The sequence below is a fragment of the Pan troglodytes genome, chromosome 16, assembly GCF_028858775.2.
Source record: "Pan troglodytes isolate AG18354 chromosome 16, NHGRI_mPanTro3-v2.0_pri, whole genome shotgun sequence".
Lineage (NCBI taxonomy): Eukaryota > Metazoa > Chordata > Mammalia > Primates > Hominidae > Pan > Pan troglodytes.
Window position 1 is genome coordinate 77,455,979 of NC_072414.2, and position 25,508 is coordinate 77,481,486.

Below are 25,508 nucleotides of genomic sequence, written 5' to 3' on the forward strand. Positions count from 1 at the left end.
CACTTATGCTTGTGTGAGACCAGACAAAGAGATTTAGGCATAATGAAAATCAGTTGAAGAGTGAATTTTGCCCCTTAAAAAAATTTTTCTACTTGTTCTGATACTTCAGAAAGAGTTAGAAAAAATAAGAATATGAAGAATATGCTTGTTGAAGCAAGTGATTTAGATTTACTCAGCCTAATGGTAACAGAAAAAGGAAGAAAAAAATAGGAACAATTCTTGGATGGCTACTGAGCACAGCTTTGCTAAGGGTAAATAAACCAGTGAAAAAATCTTTAAAATAAATTGCATTTCAAATTTATAGACTCCTTTGGAAATCATTTACAAGATGAGGTAAAATACCAAAATTGTGGATTTGTAAACAGAATCATAGACCAAGACTGACATATCCCTTCAGATTCAGCTCCAGCTCATTTAAATGACTTGCCTAAGGCCGTGTAAGTGGCTATTAGCTGAACAGTATTAAACTCAAGAGTTCCTGGCTATTAATTTCTCTGCTTTTTTCCAGGTTTTTGGAGTAGGTGAGTTTTCAAGGAGGAAATAAGAATGATTTAATTTTCTTAATATTATTTATGTGATACCTTTTCTAAGATGGATATTTCCGGGAATTTGACAGATAACCCTGCATTTTAGTAAGATGTTACTACCACTGATGTGTTTCTAAAATGGACTGTCTTTCTGAAGTGGACTTTCTGATTCAGTCTTTCTAGATAAAGTTGTTGTTTTAGTGCCTTGCTATGCTTAGCCTTCCTGGAATCTCTACTTACCCATAGTTTTTATCTTGTATGGAACCTCAGAGTAGGCATTTGAGCTGCTTGTTTCACTCTGATCTAGACGAGTTGCCTGTAGCCAACTTCCTGTTAAAAGTCTCTGCCTTTCACTGAGGTCATTTTTTAGACCTCACAGTTGTATTTGAAACATAGCAACTGTTTGCCTCAGCTGCCATGGTTACACATGAAACAAGCTCTAAATAATCAGAAGTCTGGCCTAAGTGAGTCAAGTTCATGCTAGTAACGGATTTTTCACTGCTTCTCTTTCAATATGTGTGAGTCATAAGGAGGCAGATTTCATTCTGTGAAGGGAAAGGATTAATGATAAAGTCAGTTAACAATTGGAATGGGCTCTTATCACCAGAAGTGTGCTAGTGGACACTAGATGACTGTCTTTCAGGGATGTTGTACCAGGAACTTCTGCAGGTGGTTGGATTACATGGTCTCAAAGCTGCTGTGAATTTACTGAGAGAGTTAAATTATCAAATTTCAGTTACCTTTATGTTCATGTAGAATCACTATCATCTTAGAAGAGGATAGGGAAGAGATTTAGGCTTCTTTCCAGATACACTCTTGTTTTGTTTGTGATCTTAAGACACTTTACTTGAATCTCAATTTCCAATTATTTAAAATCAGAGGCCAGGCCTGGTGGTTCACACCTATAATCCCAGCACTTTGGGAGGCTGAGATGGGTGGATCATTTGAGCCCAGGGATTTAAGACCAGCCTGGCCAACATGGTGAAACCCTGTCTCTACCAAAAATACAAAAAATTAGCTGGGCGTGGTGGTGCACCCCTGTAATCCCAGCTACTCAGGAGGCTGAGGCGGGAGAATCGCTTGAACCTGGGAGGCGGAGGTTGCAATGAGCCGAGATCATGCCACTGCACTCCAGCCTGGGCGACACAGTGAGACTCTGTCTCAAAAATAAAAATAGGCTGGGCGCGGTGGCTCACGCCTGTAATCCCAACACTTTGGGAGGCCGAGGCAGGCGGATCACAAGGTCAGGAGTTCGAGACCTGCCTGACCAACATGGTGATACCCCATCTCTACTAAAAATACAAAAATTAGCTGCGCGTGATGGCACGCACCTGTAATCCCAGCTACTCAGGAGTCTGAGGCAGGAGAATTGTTTGAACCTGGAGGCGGAGGTTGCAGTAAACCAAGATTATGCCACTGCACATCAGCTGGGTGACAGAGTGAGACTCTGTCTAAAAAAAAATAATAATAAAGTAAAATCAGAATACTATTACTGATATTCTACTATATCTGTATGAAGAAATATTTAGATTTTCAAAGAACAAGTATTGTATGTAGTTTGATATTTCCAGTGAAATTATTTTTAAGTGATTATGCATCCAGCAGATATTTATTAAGTACTTACTAAGTTTGAAACATTGTTAGATGCTATGAGGGATACAGAACCACTGTAAAGAATGGATACTCTAATGATCCCCATTTTACAGATGAGAAAACTAAGCCTCAGAAAAGCTAAGTAACTTCTCTGAAACTGAGCAGCTGTTAAGTAGCAGGAGCAGACTTTAACCTAAGTCTGTCTGACCACAAGGCCTGTGCTCTCACCCGCTTCTTCACTGCCTTATTTTACTATGTGGGTCAAATTATAAGGTTTTATGCTTATCTAGAAATATGAGAGTATATGCTTACAACGTGTTCTTCACTTTTTTACTTCACAGATATGTCACAGATCTAAGCAGCAGGGATTTAATTACTGTACATCAGCCATTTCCTCTCCATTGACAAAATCCATCTCATTAATGACAATCAGCCATCCTGGATTGGACAGTGAGTATACTACTTTTTAAAAAAATTAAATATATTAAATCTTAACCACTCTTCCTATTATTTTTCTCACTTTAAGGCCCCATAACATTACCTGCCAAAATTTGCTTACTGCTTCTTTGAGTGAATGGCTCAGCACTTAAACAGAAAAGGTGGCATAGAGTTTATCTTGAGATCTTCTTCCTTTTACCTAAAAATATCCCTAATACATTAAGTTTATTGTATTTGTGTGCATGAATCTGACACACTTTTTAAAATTTTTTTATTTTGAAATAATTTTAGACTTGAAAAATAGTTACAAATAATATTCACTGGGAAAAAAATTGCAAAAATAGTACAAAGTATTCCCATGTATTCTTCACTTCCAGTCCTCAAATGTTAGAATACTTGTTTCGCCAGCCTCTCTCCCTCTCTTTATCACTCCCCTTAAAGATTTTTTCTGAAACACTTGAGAGAATAAGTTATATCCATAACTCTCCTTTACCTCTAATTTAGTGTGTATTTCCTAAAAACAAAGATACTGTCTTATATTACCATAGTATATGGGTACCATATACTGGCCTTCTCTGGCTACTGAGTGCTAGCATTAGTATATAAGAGTACCTTATACTCTTATATACTGTGGTAGTACTCTATTACCGTAGTATAATTATCCAAATCAGGAAATTAATATCGATAAAATTGTGTTATCTAGTATGTACACCTTATTCAGATTTCAAATTTTCTCACTTATTTCTGGGTCCAAGATTCAATCTAAGAATATACATTGAATTAAGTTGTCATATCTCTTTAGACCACTTTAATCTAAAAAGTTCCTCAGTTGATCTCTGTCTTCCATAAATTTGTCAGTGGAGAAACCTCGCACAGTAACTGACCTGAGCTTTTCAACAATGTCAAGCTCAAGAAGGACAAAGCAAGACTGAGACAGAGATTTAGTTCAGTGAGGGCCAGTAGGATTGCATCTGAAAGGGGTTAGTGGACCTGTATGCGGATTCAGATCAACTGGTGATGGAAGTTATGTAGAGATGTCATGGCATCCATAAGCGCAGGGCCTTGTGATGCTCAAAAACATACTTGGATTGGATCAGTGTTGTTTGTCACAAAAAAGGCAACTTGTTCTTTGAGAAGCCTCATTTTTTATTTTTTAAATGTTGATTTTTTTATGAGTAGTTGCTGTGTGGGATCTGGATATAAAGATTAAATTCTCATCAGAGAGGGAGTGAGTGATACATTATGTTCTTTGCTGAAAGACCATGTGTCTTGGAGGCTGAAGCAAAGGAAATAAACACACTCTCCTGGTGTTTATGGGGTTTCCTCATTGTTCCCTGATATAATTCAGTTTAAGAGTTGGTGACAGAAGCAGATGCCCTGTATTCATGGGATGTTCCATCTCACTTCATGACTTACTGGAATCCTAATTTTTAAAATTTTCACAGTGGAATTAAGACATAATGGATGACTCTAGCCAGACATGGTGACACATGCCTGTAGTCCAGCTGCTTCAGAGGCTGAGGCAAGAGGATCATGAGCCCAGGAGGTCAAGGCTGCAGTGAGCTGTGATGGCACCACTGCATCCCAGCCTGGGTGATAGAGTGAGACACTGCCTCAAAAAAAAAAAAAAAAAAAGAGAGAGAGAGAGAGAGAGAGAGAAAGACATAATGGGTGATTCTGTTAACTTTTTTCTTGTTTTCATGTGATTAATATTTCAAATACAAATCTAGAGTATTTGACAAAAGGTGTCTAACGAAGACTTATTTTCAAAGATATGTCCCCCAGAACTGTGACAGAAATAGCTTTTCCTGTTTTTGCTTGTTTGGATTTTTTTTTTTGAATTTGGCTTTGAGTTAGATGTTTGGCTTGTGTAGAATGGAAAGTACAATTGAATAGTTTGCAGTGAATTTGATAAGCCAGAGTGCTAGCACTCAGTAGCCAGAGAAGGCCAGGAAGGCACTCTAAGTGAGACATTTCAGCTCAGCGTCCCCGCCTTCCGTGACCAGCAAGTGTCGTGACATAGTGGATATTGTACTTCTACAGCAACAGATACCTAGTACCAACAGAATGTGTCCCATAGAGAGACCTTTTTCCTATATTTTGTGACATGCTTTCTTTCCTTGTGGATGAAACACTTCATTATTTTTCCTTCACAAAACACGGTGCTTTTTGACTGTGTTTTCAGTTGCTATCCAAACACTATAAATAATACAGCTAACTCCCCAAAGCGCTATTCTAGAGGTTCTGACACATAGAGCTTTTCTTCCCGTTGCTGAGAATTTTTCTGCTCAACTCACCTAGGGAACCTGATTTCAGTAGTAGACTGCTGTCTAAAGTGGAGCTTCAAGCAAGAGTTTATTCCTTTCATCCAAATATAATACCCTCATTCTGATCTGTAGCGTACGTTTCATGCAGGCTGGAATGATAGCTAGCCCCACGTACCTTCCTAATAGCATATGCTGCAACAGAAGGACCCATCAACCTTAATGTCACCATTTCTCCTTAGTTCCTCCTATATACAATTAAAATAGTTTCCCACCTGTATTTGTTATTCTACACTAGAAACATAATACATCATTTTGGAAATGTTAAAATTCTGACTAAAGAGAAGACTAAAACTTGTGTTAAAGTGTGTGTGGTATGCCTTAAGCATTGGGATAACTGATGCTTCATAATTTGCTCCAGGCTCAAGTGTTCAATTCCAAGTCACTTAAATACTCAGCCTGATTCATCTATGGTCATAGTCTCCCTAACTGAAATAGTGTCATAATTAAAATCCTCAGTGATTTTTAAAGCCTAAAATGTTTGGTACCCTTAAAATATTTTAACTGATATTTTAAGCATACTTAGTAGCTGTATTACTTTGAGCTTGTTACTGAAACTCTCTGCCTCAATTCAACTGTTAAATGGGGATGATAATGTGATGTGGCTTAAATCTGACTTCATTTGAAGTCCATAGCATATTTTCTGTCATATAATGAGCACATGCTGTCATTGTGGAGTGTGATTGTTCACAATAACCAGAACAGTGCCAGGGTCCATTTTTCTCTGCCTAGAGCTTAAGCAAGGTTAAACATTGCTCACCATTGCTAGGACATTGTCCCTTGTTGTCTTGCACTTGGCTGTTTATTATGAGCGTGCTTGTTTAGGAACAGAATGTTTTCTAAACTCATCCTAATCTCACGCTTTCCAGCTTTTACCTGTGCTCTTTTTTCTTCTAAAGAAATTATTAGTTTCCTCAACCACAGTTTATCACAGCTGTCAGCAAAACTTGAGCATTTCTGAAAATGTATTTCCACTGAGCTGTTGTCCAGAATGTCTTTTGTTGGGTCATTTGCTAGATTAGAAAAACAGACAAACTTGTAGCATTATTTCTAAGCTGGGATCTGTTTTTTAAAAAATCTACTGATGTAAAGGAAAATACTGAATAGAGAGGGTGACTAAAATATTTCTGTATCACTTTCTGGGGTGGAGAGTAGGCAAGCAGTAGCTTCTTTAGGAACCACAGAGGACGGGAAAAGCTGCAGTGTCTCCTGTCTTGGACTTCCTGTCTTGATTCGAAGGGTGGGATATGATGAGCATGACTTGCCGGCCATTTTTTAGGGGGTCGCAGTAGCACAGGTGCTGGCTGTGTCATGAGGCTTGGTGCCTGGGAGGACTGCCCTGAGAGAAACTTCTCCATGGAATGTGTTCACAGCATTTCTCCTCCTTGCATCAGAGAAAGATTGTGTGGGGCCTTTTTCTCCCACTGTGCTGGGAAACATAGATGGTTTCTTGATAGAACTTAAAAATAAATTTTATTTTCACATGTATAGAATTCAGTTATTACAGATGATCCCTTTCTTTTTTTTTTGGAGACAGAACAGAATCTTGCTCTGTTGTTGCCCAGGCTGGAGTGCAGTGGCACAATCTTGGCTCACTGCAAGCTCTGCCTCCCGGGTTCATGCCATTCTCCTGCCTCAGCCTCCCGAGTAGCTGGGACTACAGGTGCCCGCCACCACACCCGGCTAATTTTTTTTTTTTTTTTGCATGTTTTTAGTAGAGATGGGGTTTTACCATGTTAGCCGGAATGGTCTCGATCTCCTGACCTCATGATCTGCCCACCTCGGCCTCCCAAAGTGCTGGGATTACAGGCGTGAGCCACCGTGCCCGACCCAGATGATCCCATTCTATGGCTGTATTTTTAACCTTTTCATTGCTCCCACCCAGAAGATGCTTCAAATAATAGAGAATCTGCTTGATTGCATCCCTGGAAACACATTAGTGGTGATAATGGTGAAAGGGGAATTGGACCCGTTAGACGTTTTAACTTCATATGCTTCTTAATGAGATTTCATTTTCCCCTTCATTTTGCATGGTTTGTTACAGGTTGAGCATCCCTAATTTGAAAGTCTGAAATTTCTCCAAAATCTGAAACGTTTGAGCACCAACATGATGCCACAAGTGGAAAATTCCACATATAAGGCCTTAACAAAATTATGTAAAATATTATATAAAATTACCTTAGAGCTATGTGTATAAGCTGTATATGAAACAAATGAATTTCATGTTCAGATGTGGTTCCCTTCCCCAAGATGTCTCATCATATATATGCAAATATTCCAAAATTCAAAATCTGAAATACTTCTGACCCCAAGCATTTCAGAAGGAATACTCTGTGTGTATCACAAAGAAGGGCACTTTCCCTTGGGGTTGTTTTTACACCTTTGCTTATGGCATGTGAGTTTGCCAAGTTTCTTAAGCATGTTGTGATGGGAGTAGTAGCTTGTAGTTGTATGGCATGCATTAGACTATGACAGCTAAGGCCATCTTGAGAGCTGAACTGTGGCAGTTACATATCTGTACCAGATCTTTAAAAAGGTAAAGGATCTGTGTGACCAAAGATCAAGGTGGGCCTCTGGAAAGTTAGGCATCAGTGCTATTGAGGATATTTTATCTCTGTTTTCTGGATTTCTTCTCTAACTATGATGGGAATTTACTGAAATATGTATGTGTGTGTGTGTGTATATATATATGAAGATATGTGAATATATATATATTCTTAGCACAGTTCTGTTTGGAAAAGATAACATTGACAAATACATCAGAACAAAAATGTAATCAGACTTCTTTTTGACATTTTTATTAAATTGTAAGACTGGAAAACATGCATGTTCATTAAATGCATATATAAATATAAACTTTAATTCAATTACCTTATAAAATTGAATTGCTGTGTTACCAGAACATTTCCTTTATATAATATATATGTTGGAAATTTCCGTATGTCAGGGATACTCTAGACACTCATCACGTAAGATTTTTCCTTATGATCCATGATTTTGTGACACATGAAGGAGATGTTCTTAGATTCTGAGTAATAGGGGCAGCTTATTTTCATTTTCTAAATCTGTTTGACATTTGGAGGCACATCGGAACACACATTACAGTAGTATCTTACTTTTGCACAAGACTCTGCCTGAGAAACTAGTGTGTATTTGTACCAACATTTCTTTGATCTGTTACTTGGAGTAGCTGCAACAGCAAATAGTGATGTCACTTAGCATTTATCTGGTGTATGGAGTGGCTTTCATAATAGGTAGGTACAGGGCTTTTTCTCTCATTTCATTTAGGACATTGAGATTCCAGAAAGTCTGATAAAGGGAAGTTCATTTATTAATGTGTCTATCCAGTAAATATTTGAGTACCTACTCTTTTCCGTACACCAGGCTAGACCGTGGTAGGAGAGGGGTGAACTCACAGGTAGGGTTCCTTTCCTCACCACATTTACAGATGAGAACAAGTGAATCTAATAGAAAATGGTAAATGCAGCAACTTAAACATTTGATGTTATAGGACTGACAGACCTAAGGGGTCAGAAGGCTGACTAAGGAAAAGTAATATTAAAGTTTGGACCAGAAGGAAACTGGGAATTAGCTGGGTGAATTAGTATGTGGAAAGCAAGACTGAGGAATTTGGGCCTCTTGCCTGAGGGAATTGGAATCATTTACATTGATTAAATTGGTCAAATAATGATTGGAACACTTCAGGCTGACCATAGTGAGAATGTATTGGGAGGAGAGATTGGATCAGTAGAAGGCTTTTTTTTTTTTTTTTGAGAAGGAGTCTCACTCCATTGCCCGGGCTGGAATGTAGTGGCACTATCTCGGCTCACTGCAACCTCTGCCTCCTGGGTTCAAGCACTTCTCCTGCCTCAGCCTCCTGAGTAGCTGGGATTACAGGTGCCCACCACTATGCCCAGCTAATTTTTTGTATTTTTAGTAGAGACGGGGTTTCACCGTGTTGGCCAGGCTAGTCTCAAACTCCTGACCTCATGATTTGCCCGCCTCAGCCTCCCAAAGTGCTGGGATTACAGGCGTGAGCCACCACGCCCAGCCAGGAGAAGGCTTTTGCAGGATTCAAGTTACAGTAGTAGACAGTGTCCTAAACCAAGGCAGAGAGCAGTGGCAATAGGGGAGGAATAGAGGTTGAGCTGGAAGACAAAGTGAAGAAGCCTGAGTGAAGTGTGATATAAGGATTCAGGAATGGTGCCCAGGTTTCCATTTTGATTAATGAGTTAGATGTTGGTACCACTCACTAAATGAAGGAACACAGGAGGAGGAACAGGTCTGCAGGAAAAGATAAGTTCACTTACCTGCTTTTGGAGCTTTAGCTGCCTGTGGAACATCCACCCACAGGTGAGCAGGGAGAGGAATGAGCCTAGATCTAAACAGAGATCCGGCTTCCAGATTAGAAAGATGTGAGTCACCAGTGTCTTGTATGCAGATTGTTGTTAAGAGGTGGAGTGAATTAGGAGATTTGGGGTGAGGGAGAAGAGAGCCAGATATAAAATCCTGAGGAACACCACTACTAGATGTTTTTAGTATACTTTTAAGGAAGAAAACCCCAGGTATGAATTGTGATCATTCTTATTTTCATAATCTAACAGGTATGTATTTATTAGCCAAATATTTTAGAAACTGCATTAGAATTCTGTATATTCAGAAATGGAGATGAGAATGTAAACAAATTATTACATCATTCACCTAGACAGCATTTCCCGGAACCACATAGGCCATTGACATTATGCTGTTTCCCCATGTGCTGAAGGCCCTGGCATAATCCGCGCATGCTCTAATGTCTTCTGTGAACCTCCTTCTCAGCTCAGCAGCAGATGCGGCCAGCAAGGCGGATCTCCATCAGCATCTCTCCGCTCCTCCTTAAGTCTAAAACTCTCTTTTCTCTTGGCTCTTCTTATTCGAGTGATGAGGAGGAGGAGTTGCATAGTAAGTAAGCAACTTTGGTGTCCAGTGACTGTTCTTGAAGGTCTGACGAGCTCAGAAAATGCTGTAGGCTTGGTACTAAGAAATTGTATGGGGGCTTTTAGCCTCTTGCATGCCATCCTTTGTAAGTCATTTGTCTTTATGCTTGCCTTTGAGAATTGGTTTGGATAGAACTTTTTTCTGTCTTCTGTATAGTACTAACGCTGAGCTACTGGCCTCCTGATTCCAGGGCACAAGATAATCTTTCTAGCACACAGATACCCTCAAAGGTGTAGGGGGTGTGTTCCCATCCCATTGTGTACTCCTTCTAATAATACTGTATGCTAATTTCACAAAACTTTTTATTTGACAATGTAAATTTTATTTTCCTTGTTTTGTTGTTCTGTCTCATGGGACAGATATCTAGATGTTCATCTGTGGTATTTAAAAGCTATTGTTACACTTTTTTTCTTCTTCTCCTTTTCAGACCATTTCTTTAAAAATACCTTTCCTTTAAGATTAGACCCCATGAATTAGAGGGAGGGAGTTATATACGTTTTGTGTGTTTTTTTTTTTTTTTTTTTTTTTTTGAGTTGGAGTCTCACTCTGTCGCCCAGGCTGGAGTGCAGTGGCGCGATCTTGGCTCCCAGGTTCACGCCATTCTTCTGCCTCAGCCTCCCGGGTAGCCTCCTGGGTAGCTGGGACTACAGGCGTCCGCCACCACACCCAGCTAATTTTTTTTGTATTTTTAGTAGAGACAGGGTTTCACCATGTTATCCAGCATGATCTCGATCTCTTGACCTCATGATCTGCCTGCCTCGGCCTCCCAAAGTACTGGGATTACAGGCGTGAGCCACAGCGCCCAGCCGGAGTTATATACGTATTTATCTCCTACTTTCTCTCTCCTTTTGAACTTTTATTTTTACTTCTTTGGATAAGCTGTAGGCTTCAGATGAATACATTCTTACTTGATAATGCCTAGTATAAAAACTTTACAAGGTATCAATTTTAGTAAACTTGGAAAAGAAAGAAATTCCCCCTTCATGAAAATTACAGTCTTCAATTGTGCAAGATTTCTAGAATATTCCAGGATTGCTTTTAATGGAGAAACCACTTATAATAGAAAGTTAAATAAAATTGTTTTTATATAACTAGTATTATGAGTCTGAGACAATTACCATACCCATATGATTAGGCACCCTAATTCCCTACCACTTGCTGATTCTAAGTTTCAGCAATATTAAGTGTTTCTCAAGCTGGCATTTTCACACTATTCTTAAAGGGAAGTGCCTTATGCACAATAAGACAGTTTAGTTAATTTGGTTTTAAATGGTGGCCTTATTAAGGATTTGGTATATTTTTCACTAATAAAAGATGTTTGAAAAATAGACACAGAATAAGATGATCCCAGTTGTAATAGAAGGAAGGTTGTGAAAATCCACTCTAACTTTGGGTATTCAGAAATTTTCAAAGCTGTTTCATTTCAGAGTATTTGTAATAGGCTGGGTGCAGTGGCTCACACCTCTAATCCCAGCACTTTGGGAGGCCGAGGCGGGCGGATCACTTGAGGTCAGGAGTTTGAGACCAGCCTGGCCAACATGGCGAAACCCTGTCTCTACTAAAACAAACAAACAAACAAATTAGCTGGGCATAGTGATGGGCACCTGTAGTCGCAGTTACTTGGGAGGCTGAGGCAGGAGAATCGCTTGAACCTGGGAGGCAGATGTTGCAGTGAGCCGAGATCATGCCACTACACTCTAACCTGAGTGACAGAGTGAGATCACCTCATCTCAAAAAAAAAATTAAAAAAAAAAATCAAAGTATTTGTAATATACTGGGAAGTAGCCAGGTCAGCATGGCAAATAAACCAAGGTCCCAGTCAGGCACAGTGGCTCATGCCTGTAATCCCAGCACTTTGGGAGGCTGAGGTGGGCGGATCACAAGGTTGGGAGTTCAAGACCAGTCTGGCCAACATAGTGAAACCCCCGTCTCTACCAAAAATACAAAAAATTAGCCGGGTGTGGTTGCGGGCTCCTGTAATCCCAGCTGTTCAGGAGGCTGAGGTAGGAGAATTGCTTGAACCCAGGAGGCGGAGGTTGCAGTGGCCAAGATCATGCCATTGCACTCCAGCCCAGGCGACAGTGTGAGACTCCATCTCAAAAAAAAAAAAAAAAACAAAAAACCAAGGTCCTGCTAATACAGAATTATGATCCTATAACAGCACTGGTCATTCAGTTAATCCGACACAATGGAACCCTAAAAATACGGAAGCTTGCAGAAACTTTTTGAATCAAGTATCTTCTCAAAATGTGTTCCTTAAATTCAGAACTACTAGTAAGAATTATGTGTGGGCAGGGAGAACCAAAAGAAGGGAGAGGTTGGTTCATGGCCAAATATTAGTAAATTTAGGAAACTCTGGGTTAAGCAGGTTTAAAATGCTAACGTTGTGTTACATTGTGGATTTTCAAGGCAGTGTTCAATATACTGTTTCTCCCAAATGTATTAACTAGAAAACCACAATATGTGCAGCACTGTATACAACATTTCATGAAACTGGTGTTCCACGGAACACACTCTGAAAAATATCAACTGTGTCCATCCAGTAGTTCCACCCTGAAGTTCCTGGCTGTAGTATAAATCTGCAGGTTATTTCATGCCTTGAAAGATAATCTAGTTGAAATATATTATTTACCCACAATAATACTTTGCAGGCTAACTTTAATGACAAGTTTCGTTTCGTTTCGTTTATTTTGTCCATAATTTTGTCATGGAAGTAGCATTGGTTGTTTTCTACCCTTAGGTGCTCTGAAAACTTGATGATACTTTAGGAATTTCAGAGGCATTGGTGGATTAATTACTGTGTTCAGAACCACATCTAAAAGGTCATCATAACTTAACTAAAATTTTTAGCAGTGGAAAAGTTGAAAATATTATAGGAGTCATAGATTCTCCTAGTACTCAATCACATATGTGTTCAGTCTTTAATTTATTCCACACATATCTGCTGGAAGCTTATGATTGGCCCTGCTTTGTGTTGGTTGGTATTTTTCTGCATTATGAATTTTATTTTTATTTAGTTCATATTACTAGGGTGGTAACTTACTAGGTAATTGCTTAAATGTATAGTAGAATCCAGGCAAGCTTAGAAAATTTAATGCTGCTCATATCACTGAAGTTTCCTTGGGCAGAAGAGATTTTAAAACCACTGATTTAAACTATCCTCTTGATTTTTTTTTTTAAGTACACTAAGGCATCATAAAATTAAAATGCTGATATTTTATACCTAGATTATGCAGAACCTGGGGATGGATCCCAGATATTCTTATGCTGCTAATCTTTCCCTCTTACCTGGCTGTTGTTACCATGTGTTGTAAGTGAAATGAGTAGAAGAAGAACCCCAAACTGGGAAAAAGGAAAAAAATATGGAAGGCAATCTTTTGAAGACTTAGAATTTGTTTTAAGGTTTCTTATGTATTATTCCTACCTGTTGGCAATTTAAATTTAGCCAGGTGCAATGGCTAACACCTGTAATCCCAGCACTTTGGGAAGCGGAGACAGGAGGATCGCCTGAGCCCAGGGGTTCAAGACCAGCCTGGGCAACATGGCGAGTCCCTGTTTCTAAAAAAAATTTGTAATAATAATAAATAAAAATAATAACTACAGTTTTGGATTTCTGTTCAGAATCTAGAACAGTTTGAGAGTTGAAGAGTTTCAAATGCGGGTAATCTGGGAGTTTTTTTGTTTGTTTTTGTTTTTGAGATGGAATCTCGCTCTGTTACCCAGGCTGGAGTGCAGTGGCGCAATCTCGGCTCACTGCAACCTTGACCTCCTGGGTTCAAGCAATTCTCCTGCCTCAGCCTCCCGAGTAGCTGGGACTACAGGCATGCGCCACCACGCCTGGCCAATTTTTGTATTTTTAGTAGAGAAGGGGTTTCACCATGTTGGTCAGGCTGGTCTTGAACTCCTGACCTCAAGTGATCTGCCTGCCTCTGCCTCCCAAAGTGTTGGGATTACAGGCATGAGCCACCGCGCCTGGCCCAAATGCTGGTAGTCTGGTAGTAGAACATCTTCAAATCTCTATCAGATTAAAGTTTTGCTTACAGTAATCTCAGAGATCCTTGAAACCAACCTCAAGGAAAAAGGAAGGTGTTTTGTCTAAATCGTTAAAATAGTGTTACAGAGTAACCTTTGTTTCCCTGGAATATACATGGAAATAGTTCTATAACTGATGTCCTGAAAATTGAAAATCATTTATCACTATGACTGAGGCCTTGCTCTCATCTAAGTCTTCAGTAACTCAATCTTTATTAACATGTGGTAGATCAAAATAATAATATTCCTTCTATTTTTTCTTCATATTGCCCTATCTGACATAGTCTTAGAATTTTAATGACCTGCGGCAGTTTTTGGTCCAGTGGTTGTGGAAGGAAGAAGTATGCATCTGCCTCATTCATTTTTATCTCTATTAGCCTGGAAAGGACTTTGCCATCTGTTTTATCTCCCTCATTTCACAGATGAGGAAATGAAATCCAAAGGTCTCATCCCAAATTAGTGACAGGGCGAAGACTTGATAAGCCAGCTCTGATGCTCTTTCCTGTTTGCTAATCTATTTCTAGCAATTCTCATGAAAACATTAGAGATGAGCTAGATCTTATAGAAACATATAAAAGCAGTATTAACAGGGATAAAATATGACATTTAATTTCCTATATTCTTCCTATGATGTCATCTCAGAAAAGGATGGTTTGTGCAAACTGAAGATTGATAAGAACTGGAATTAAACATGCTTCATATGTGTTTAAGCATTAGAAAAAGTTATTTGGAGTCTTTTTAGTTACTTGAATCCTGGATTAAACTTATTTTCTTCATGAGAAATTCACTACCTACTTCTGGTTCTAATTTGAGGGTTTCAAGTTTAATTTTTCCTTCTTTCAAACCTTTAGAAGGAGGAGGTACCATGTGCTGACTTTCACACGCTGTTTTTGCTTTAGCTGTGTCATTGTGAATTTATAAATATTCTACCCGGCATCAGTGTTAAATTTTTTGGTTCTAACTTTTTTTCTGCCTTGTTTTCTAGATTCACGGCCCTTCCACAGTACCTTCCACAATACCAGTGCTAATCTGACTGAGAGGTACTATAAATTTGTTACTCCTTTTTCCAGAAATAAAATGAAGAAAATTTAAAATCTCTTAGGCCATTTAATTACGTAAACTAAGTTGATTGAGCTTATTGGGTTCTTCTTTGAGTGATAAATTTGGAATAATGATTAAAAGTGGTTTTGTCATGAAGGCTATACCTTAAAGTTAATGTCTTCAGTAGTTTTATTAATTATACTGTCCTCATGATAAAAATTGGTTGTATTTATTGATGTGAGGGTACACTATTATTTGACTTAATGAACTTGTGCACCCTTTGCTTATGGGATTTTTAATTCCTAAATCTAACAGTCTAAACAACATTTTGTTTCATATTAGTGTCTGTGTGTGTGTGCAATTTATAATAGTCTTAGCTATTTTAAGCTTTAAAGCTGTTTTCTTCTGTATACATGTAAATGATACATAGCTCTGTCGAAGTAAACGAATTGATTCTTTTTTTTTTTTTTTTTTTTTGAGACAGAGTTTCGCTCTTGTTGCCCAGGCTGGAGTGCAATGGCGCGATCTCGGCCCAGTGCAACCTCTGCCTCCCAGGTTCAAGCCATTCTCCTGCCTCAGCCTCCTGAGTGGCTGGGATGACAGGCATGCGCCACCATGCCCAGCTAATTTTGTATTTTTAGTAGGGATGGGGTTTCTCCATGTTGGTCAGGCAGGTCTCAATCTCCCGACCTCAGGTAATCCATCTGCCTCAGCTTCCCAAAGTGCTGGGATTACAGGCGTGAGCCACCGCACCTGGCCACGAATTGATTCTTTACTTGACAGCAAGCAAAAGATTTCTGTTCTGACTCATTATTTTTATTTAGGTTTTCATGCTTATGAGATAGAATATTCTACTTGAAGTATAATTGGGGTTCCTATGGCTGCCCTGCAGTTTTTTCTGAGTTGCCTTCTTTTTCACAGAGGCATCAGTTATGATTCTGATTTAGAACCCTTGCAATGAATGCTTCTCTTTGCACTGCTTTTATAGCTTATTCTTTCTCCTTTCTACAGCAGTGGTTTTCATACCATTTCCCCCTTATCTTAAAAACAGACTGCTGTAGTTTGTAAACAATGCATATATAAATAAACTGACTGTTGACAGGACCCCTTGTGGTGCTGCTTCTGCCTGCCACCTGCCCTCTCACAGAGGCCCTAGAGGCAATCACTGCTGTTCTGTGGGAAACGTCTAAAATATTTTAGAACACCTAAGCAAAGTAGTATAAATGGATGCCTTTTCTATATAACGGATTGTTTATTTGAATGCCCGGCTGTTTTTTTGTTTGTTTGTTTGTTTGTTTTGAGACAGAGTCCCACTGTGTCACCAAGGCTGGAGTGCACTGGCACAATCTCGGCTCACTGCAACCTCCGCCTCCCGGGTTCAAGCGATTTTCCTGCCTCAGCTTCCCGGGTAGCTGGGACTACAGGCGCGTGCCACCACACCTGGCTAATTTTTGTATTTTTTAGTAGAGACGGGGTTTCACCATGTTGGCGAGGCTGGTCTCGAACTCCTGACCTCGTGATCCGCCCACCTCGGCCTCCCAAAGTGCTGGGATTACAGGTGTGAGCACCGCACCTGCCCCAAATGCCCAGCATTTAAGAAAATCAACCATTGCAAATTACCTAAGTTAGAACATGTCCATCTTGGATGGACTTAGATTTTATGTAGGTTTCTTGAACAGGTAGATCAGTAAATCTGAATCTACATAAAACTCCTAAAATTGATCTTTCAACACTGTGCGTCAATTCTGCCTGCTGCTCAGTAAGTTCCCTCCTAAAATTGAACCTAGCTGCATGGACCAGTCCACAGTCCTGATTGTCGCGTGTGCCAAAGGCTAGAAAAAAGGTGTGATCTCTACTGTTAAGGAACTTGGATATGCGGTCAGTCATAAGATTCCTTGGTTTGCAACTCCTATTAACAAGTACCCTGTCATTCTGCTACATATATGGGTTTCCTTTCAAGCACCCATTTGTTACAAAGGAGTTTGTAGATTGAGTGCTATTGTAGATGAATAGATTCCATATAAAATAATTACTGAATAATTGACAGGCTCTTTTTAACATGAGGTCACTGAAAATCCATAATTAAAACATTAAAAATGGGCCAGGCGGTAGCTCACGCCTATAATCCAAGCACTTTGGGAGGCTGAGGTGGGAGGATTGTGTGAAGCCAGGAGTTCAAAATCAGCCTGGGCAACATAGCAAGACCCCGTCTCTACAAAAAAATTTGAAAAATAGCCAGGTGTGGTGGCATGTGCCTTTAGTCCCAGCTTACTCTAGAGGCTGAGGCAGGAAGATTGCGTGAGCTCAGGAGTTCGAGGCTGCAGTGAGCTATCATCACACCACTCAGAGCAAGACTGTCTCCAAAACAGACAAGTGAACAAGAAAACATTAGTGATGGATCTAAGGAAACTTAGCCAAGTTTTGATAACAGAACCTGGGCGTTGTGGCATACTCTATAAAAAGCCATTCAGCAGCCTTCATCTACCTTTTATTCTGCTTCACTTTTATTTAACTTCTGTAGCCCTTTAAAAAAAATCAATCTTCTTGTTTTTATTTAGTATAACAGAAGAGAACTATAATTTCCTGCCACATAGCCCCTCCAAGAAAGATTCTGAATGGAAGAGTGGAACAAAAGTCAGTCGTACATTCAGCTACATCAAGAATAAAATGTCCAGCAGCAAGAAGAGCAAAGTGAGTATCACTGTGGGCATTGCTTGTGATCACCTCAGTAGGATCCTGTCACAGCCTGCATTCACACCAAAACTGGTTAAATCATGGGGACATAAATGGAAATAAATTCAGGATTACTCTCCGAAATCGCCTAATATTTAAAGGAAAATAATAAGAAGAAAAATAGCAAGAAGTGGAACTACCAGTTACTGAGTTTTCACTATATGCTAAGTGCTTTCCATATATTATTTAACCCTTTCAACAACCCTGTCAGGTAGGTATTATCTCTCTTTTCTAAAAGTGATGTACCTTACCGAGGATACTCCTCTAATGTGAAGAAGTAGTTCAAACCAGATCTCTTTGGTTTCAAATCCCATACTCTTAAACCACAGTGCTTAAATCTGTAATATCAGTTTAAATTCAACAGAAGGATTTTATGCAAAGATCAAAGGATTGAAAATATTTATATTTGGGTTTAGAGGGAAGGATTATCCCACAGAAGATTACAAGAACTTTTAAGACTAATATGATTTCTTAGATCTATTTCTAATTAGGAGCATTTGGAATATATTCTCTTAGTGATTAAGAGATTAAATAAATGTTTAAACCGTGTGTGTGTGTGTGTGTGTGTCTGTGTGTGTGTGTGTAAGGCTCCACTATATCACCCAGGCTGGAGCACAGTGGCGTGACCATAGCTCACTGCAGTCTTGAACTGCCAGGCTCAAGCAATTTCCTGCCTCGCACCGTAGCCTCCCGAGTAGCCAGGACTACAGTCATGTTGTGCCATCGTGCTGAGCTATGTTTAAATTTGTTTGTAAAGATGAAGTCTTGCTGTTTCATCTAGGCCGGTCTAATGCCTTACCTCAAACACTCTTCTCGCTGCAGGCTTCCAAAGCCCTGGGTGTGATCCACCGTGCCCAGCCTAAAGTAACATTTTTTATCTAATTATTTTTCACATGCTCATTATGGAAATCTTCAAAATCTAAAAGTAAAAGAATGAAAATCTCCTGGAATAACCCCGCTTAGAGATAACTACGCTTAATGTTTTGGTTTATATATTTCTAATCTTTTTAAAAAATGTATTTTCAAAAGAAAGGGAGAAAAGAAGTTCACTTTCTTATACTGATTCCCAGTGCTAAACCAAAACTGATTCCATTTCAAGTCCGTGGGGAAAAACTTTTCGCCTCTCACACCCTATTCATCTACCCACAACACCCTCTAACAGAATAAAGACATAAGTAAATAAAAATTTGAAATCAGTTAAGGAACTCTTGCAAGGAATCACTGTGTGTGTGTGTGTGTGTGCGTGCGCGCACGTGCGTACATGTGTGTGTGTGTGTGTGTAGTATATACATGTACATGCAGATATATACACACGTACATACATGCATATTTAGAAGTAAGGGAATAAACAAACATTGAATTCAAGAATATTGTCATAAAAGGGCATTGCCTCCTCCCTCACAAAACAAGGTGCACTAAGCTTCTCAAGCCCTCACTTCAGTGGGCTGATGGAAATATAGCCAAAGTATTTTACCATGTTTTGTAAGATCTCTTGGTTTAGCAAATACATTCAAAGAAATTTTTCCACAAAACGTGCCACAAGAATTGTGTTTTCATTTCCCCTGTGCAAGTACAGAATGGAGAGAAAGTAGGCAATCAGGGAGAGATGCAAAGAGTCTAGCAGATTATTTCTAGCATAATCACACATTTAACTTCAGACTCAGCCTTGTTTTATAATTCCAAAAAAAAAAAAAAAAATGAAGGTCAAAGAATACTGCTTTACCAGTATTCTACGTATTTACATATTGGCAGCCAGGCTTAAAATAGAGCCTTACCTATTTTACTTACCACTGCCGGCTTGGATACTAGTTGGTATCAACAAAAGAAAATCCCCTTGGACAGATCAATATAAATTAGCCAAGTATTATTAAATGCCTTGTATAGTCTTAGCATTCCACTAGGTGTTAACAGGCACCTAAGAGAACTAAAGCTCATAGTCCTGACCTTGAAAAACTTTATGATCTAGTTTGGATGAATTCAAAATGTTTTCGTTGTTTTTTATTTTGCTTTAAAACTACTGAATCTTGTCTTCAAACAAGCTTTTCGTGGAAGACCAATAAATACGTGGAGATTCCCCCTTTCTAGCCATCTCCCCAATGTCATAGAGTTTTAGGACAGAGCAGTGAATGTACTACTCATCTCATGGATAAGGTAAAACATACACATGATAGGAAAAAAAACAATGTAAGATGGAATTTAGAAACTGGACCCTGACCTTTAAAAAAGTCTCAGCCCTCAGCCTAGCCTCCTTATTTTACAAACTGAGGCACAGAGATGTATGCTTCACGTCACACAACCTCACACAACCTCCTGTTATCTGACTTCCAGGAAGTACTACTCATCATTTTGTGTTTAAACAAAATGTTACTATACAGTGTAATTTTTTTCTTTTAACTTTTTTAATCTGAAAGGACTGGAGTTTGCTAGGAGGGGATGAGCAGAAAGGACAGGAGAAAACATATTTTGTGTTAGACCGAAATCTGTGATCACTGGTAGAAACTTTTAGTATCAGTTGACCTCTTGCCTCTGATCATCTCCTTTGTCAAAATGACAACACTTCTTTGCAATTGAGATTGGTTCCTCTTTCAGACTTGGCTTCAAGATTTGATCTCTTGGAGTCGTGCTGTCTTTAGCAGTGGAAACTCAAAAAATTACAAATTCGTAACCCCGGATTGTAGTCCATTTCCCATTACCAAGTGTTTAGAGTGCCCTATTGGCAACTGTAAGTCACCTTTTATAGTGAGTTGTTACTAGCTCACTTTTAAATAAAATTGGAACAGCTTGGCTTTTGTCAATGTAGCAAAAGATGATTTTTTAAAAGGTGGGGGTGGGGCACAGTGGTACACACCTGTAATTTCAGTACTTTGAGGCTGAGATGAGAAGATCACTTGAGACCAAGAGTTCAAGGTCAGCCTGGGCAGTATAGTGAGACCTCATCTCTACAAAAAAATTGTAAAATTAGCTGGGCGTAGTGATACACACCTGTAGTCCTAGCTACTCAGGAGGCTGAGGCAAGAGGATCACTTGAGCCGAGGAGTTCAAGGCTGCAGTACGCTGTGTGCACTCCAGCCTGGGCAATGGAGCAAGACCCTGTCTCTTAAAAAAAAAAAAAAAGAGAGAGGAAAGAAATAGGGGAAATAGTAAAGCAGTATATTTTGTGTTAAATACCCTCACTATGCTATGTATCTGCATAGCATTTTACCATGCAGAAGTACTGTATTTTCTAAATGGTAACATAAAAATTAATGAATGTTAAATTTTCTTAACATAGTGATGCTAACTCTAATCTTGTTCTTAACTATTGAATAATGTTACTTCTCCATAATGTTAACAAATTGAAAGTGCTACTATGGATATTGACACTGATTTTTCTGTGAAAATGATAAATTTTCAGTTTTTAAAAATTATTTTTTAAATAGATGCTGTGAGAGACCATCTGATCCAATTGTTTTATTAATCTACCATACAATAAAACTAGACCTACATCTTTTAAAGGAAAAACTTAAGCATCTACTGAATATAATATTAAAATGCCACCTGTAACTCTTAGAGAAGTGTCTAAGGATTATTTGAAAATGTCTGCTTTCCTTTTGCATGATATATATATCTTTATGAAAATAGGTTATAGTGATTAACCTAGATATATTCCATTCAGTTGTATAATTGTGATGATAAACAGTTCTTAAACATGTCCAAAGAAGCCAAAAGCCAGTAGGCAGTAAACTGTTCACATTCCTAGGAGGGTAACATATTTTGTCTGGATCACTGGGTTTTGTATATAAACTTAAGAAATTGAGTCCTTGATCCTATGTCCTTTTGAGAATTATCACCGACTGGCATAAGTGATTAGATTAGATAAATATATTGAATGTGTTTGTGGAAGATGAGAGGGGGTGCTAAACAGGAAGTATAGCAGGAAGACTGGCAGTTTCTGCTTTTGTCTTAGTATCTTTGAGAGATAGTGCTGTTTCCTGCTAAGTAATTTTGCGTGTTACAGAGTATTTAAACACTCATATGCGTGGTGTTCGAGTTCACAAAGGGAGTGTGGAATGACCCTCTTCAAACCATCCTATCACACTGGTTTTCTTTTTTCTAAACCACAGTTACTTTTGCACCAACCTAATACTAAGCTTTCCTCTTTGTAGACAAAGAAGAGGTGGTTAGAAATGTTGTAGACAAATCTATTTGATTTGAAGTAGGTATTTTTGAGTGCACAGGTTAAATTCCTGCACAGCTGCAAGTATACTACATGACTTTGTAACAGGACATTCAGTTACAGCTCCTAGGTCCTGTGGTCTGTATTAAAAAGAGCTGTACCCGTAGGCCTTTCAGAAGTGCCTCCTAGAGTAGTGTTTACAAAGACTTAATTTTAAATGTAATTCTCATTCCTTCTTTGATTAAAGATCTGTAACATGACAGTTGTTTGATCATATCATGTTTTCACAGTTGTCCAGAGTGTTCTTTTTATTGTAATTACATGTATAAAGGGGTATTTTTGGAAAAGTGAAGAATCACCTTTGATAGTGTCCTAGTGCAGTTGTTACCTGCATCTATCCCTGTTAAATACCGTTAGCCTGTTTCTCCAGCACACAGCTAAAGCATTTTGCCAGTTGTTAAACATGGAAAAGTCAAACTTCAGAAAATAACTAGTCACCACTTTACACCAGGCAACTTCACTGAAAAGTTTTCTTATGAAACTCACTGCATTTTACAAAATGAGGAGTCTATTTTAAAATAGGTAAGATGTGTTCCTTTACTTCCCGTGTAAAAACTTGGCCTCAAACCTTGCTAGAGTTCTTATATTGCTGCTTAAGCACTGTCCACACACACTGTTTTTGGGGGGAGTGAGGTCTCGTTTCATTTCCTGTATCCTTTGTAACAAGGGTTGTTGGCTTTAGCAGCAGCATTCAAACAGTTAAGACTGTCTTAAGGAAACAAGCAGCCTCTGCCCTCCCTCCTTCCCTTTCTCAGCCAGTCTCTGGCTTCCTCTTACGATTTCACTAATGGCAGCTCAAAGCTGCTGAGCTCTGCCCTGACGGCATGCGCCCCCGCTTCTGTGAGAGCACGCTTCCTGGCATGGGGGTCGAATCATGTCGATAAAATGGGCTCGGTTTCATGAAGTACCCCACATAACAGTGAGATTCATAGGACCAAAGCATGGGGAGGTAAGAGCCTGACTTCTTTAAAGCACTAAATTCTAGTAAACACAGAAAGAGCCAGTGGAGTTGGTTGTTTTGTTTTGTTTCTATCCTGGGAAGAACTAATTTGGATTGTTGCAAAGGGAAGCTATTTCTTATTTATTCAGGTTTGAAGAGCATTGCAAGGCTTGAGAGGATAAGCTGGTTGCCATAAAAAGATTTTTTAAACGATTGAAGTATAATTTAACTTTCCTGAGCAAAAAAATCAGATGCTTTTCCATTTAACATTTTATGCATGGAAAAACCTTTAGCAAAATTTAGTTAAAAGAAAGAAATTATTTGAAAAAACCCAAATTTAGTTGTTGATTATTACTAAAGTTTTATGTACTTTAGTGATTACCAATTTTCACTCAGAACAGCTTCCTGTTTTGTAAAGTGAAGGAGTTTTTCTCCCTTCCTCTCTCATTATTTTTTATAGTTCAAAAGTGTAGTAATTTGGCTCTTAGATGTTCATTATATGTATTTGATTAACAAAAGACTTCACATGAATCATAGATCTAGCAATTATTTACCATTTCATTACAGTGGTTGGGTTCTGAACAGAAAGTCAGAAGACCTGGGTTCCCATTTTGACTGTGCTGATCATCTGTTGTGTGACCTTTTGCAAGTCAACCAACCTCTCCAATCCCTGGCAGCATAGTGCAGTGTATGAGAGCTGAGCTTTACAGTCAGCCAGATCTGAATCTTAATTTCAGCTTGAGCAGTTATTGGCGTGTGGCCTCAAATGCATTATTAAACATCTCTAAGCTTCAGTCTCTTCAGATGTAAAATGGAGATAATACCTAGTATTATCATTGGGTTGTTGTGAGAAAATACATGTAAATTGCTTACTACAGTGATTAGCACGTAGTAACTGTTCAGATTTTTAGCTGTTATTTATTATCTTTATCCTCTACGTTGTAAAATGGGAAGCATAATGCTCACCCTGCCCACTTCAGAGTTATTGAGTCAGACGAAATGACATATGTAGAAGACATTGATTCAAAATGTTAAGGCATTTAGTAGTTGTCATGATCACTGACTTGGGACACCCATTTTCCTGGAATTTTTTTAGGACGTGACAATGGTATTGACAATAGGTAAAACCTCTTACCTTGTGAATGGTAGGTCTTTGTAGTACAGTTGGTTTGAAAGGAAATTATTTCATTGATACTGATAAGCCAGCCAAGTACTCTGCCAAACAGTGCTTCTAAAGGACCTTTTGTGGAGAGCATGGTTATATCCCCATGGTCCTGGCCTCCTAAGGATGGTGTCCACCTGAAATGTCCCTGACTGCTTTAGATATTTAATTAAGGACCCACCACTCATCAGTAGTTCTTCAAGTTTTCAGTGTTTAAATTCCTTTCCATTCCTCTTCATGACTGTGTAAGCTTTGACAACAGCCTCTCTTAGATTGAGGCTTGATGTCATATGAGTCCTCTGCTTTCAGTCTGTCTCTAGAACATTTCTGACATTCCAGCAGTATTCTTAAGGTGACATGGCCAACTTAATCTGGCACTTAGAGCTCCTGACTCCCAGCCCAGTGCCCCCACTGTTCACCCAGTCTGATGTCTCATTTGCTGGTGTCCCCTGTGCTTTGTACCTAGCCCGGTTTTGGCCTGCTCAGTAAGTAGAAGCACCTGGGCAGTGGCTGGGCACACAGGAAGCACAAGATGAGTATCAGTTTCTGTTGCCACTCTGACAAGTGAGGGAAGACCACAGGAAAGAAAGGAGCTTCACAAAAGAGGTCAGAGAGCACGGCGTAGGAAGCTTATCTTTCCAACCTAGGGACACTGCCTGCTTTTCCTGCCTTCCTGCACCCCTAGGTACTCAGGGTAGAGGAGTGAGCTACTAAGCCTTGGGACTTCCTTTCCCTGGAACCCCATTTTTTTTAAAGGAAGTGGCCCTGTTGGTATCTAGCTTGAGGAACAACAAAGGTGGTTTTTGAGAAAAATTATTAACAAGGCTCCTTCCTGTCATCTGTGCATTCTCCTATCCTCCCTGCCCTGCACCGTTGTCCTTTAGCCACTCCCCAATTTCTTCTATCTTCCCTGCTCACATTAAAACTTCCTTTCTCTTACTGCAAGCAATACCTTTCTGTGTTGGCTTAGGAGAATAATGAGCTAATGAAACTCATTTCCAGTAAATTATGAGTAATTAATAATATTGCTAAGCATTATTGTGTATTCACTGTGTGCCAGGCACTGTGCAAAATGCTTTAGAAATGTATTATCTCACCTAATTGTCATATGTTTTAAAAAACATATGAGATGGGTACTTTTGTGATTACTCCCATTTGACAAATGAGAAAACTAAGGCTCAGAGAAATAATTTACCTAGGGTCACGCTATTACTAAGTAGTAGTAGTGGTGGTGGTGGTGATGGTGGTGGTGGTGGTGGTGGCAGTAGTAGTAGTAGTACCTGAATCTGAACCGAGGTCTGGTACCATCGTCCGTATTCTTAACCACTGTACGGTTTTCCAGCCTCCCCTTCTTATCAGTCTCCTCTTGCCGGTTTGAAAATTAGGGCAAAGTTAATATTTACAAACCTTAAAATTCTAATTAGCAGAAACTGAAAATGTATATGTGGGGCATATTTAATATTTCTAACTAGAGTAAAGGAGGAGACTTTATACATACTCCGTCACTTAGGGATATGCAATTGAT

At 39.1% G+C, this 25,508-nt stretch overlaps 1 protein-coding gene across 50 annotated transcripts in view; it reads left to right on the plus strand.

The window, feature by feature from the left end:
• AKAP13 (A-kinase anchoring protein 13) overlaps window positions 1–25,508 on the plus strand; it is a 373,116-nt gene that overhangs the window by 292,059 nt on the left and 55,549 nt on the right. For 26 of the 50 annotated variants that reach the window (XR_010151481.1, XR_010151483.1, XR_010151482.1 and 23 more), the window contains 4 exons: window positions 2,462–2,570; window positions 9,701–9,823; window positions 14,877–14,931; window positions 17,491–17,623. Coding sequence is in view for 46 of the 50 variants with exons in the window: in XM_054667098.2 (XP_054523073.1) it covers window positions 2,462–2,570; window positions 9,701–9,823; window positions 14,877–14,931; window positions 17,491–17,623 (420 nt within the window). In the remaining 4 variants the exon portion in view is untranslated. The remainder of the gene's footprint in view (window positions 1–2,461; window positions 2,571–9,700; window positions 9,824–14,876; window positions 14,932–17,490; window positions 17,624–25,508) is intronic. The other 24 variants (XM_054667112.2, XM_054667116.2, XM_054667121.2 and 21 more) reach the window with 1 other exon arrangement.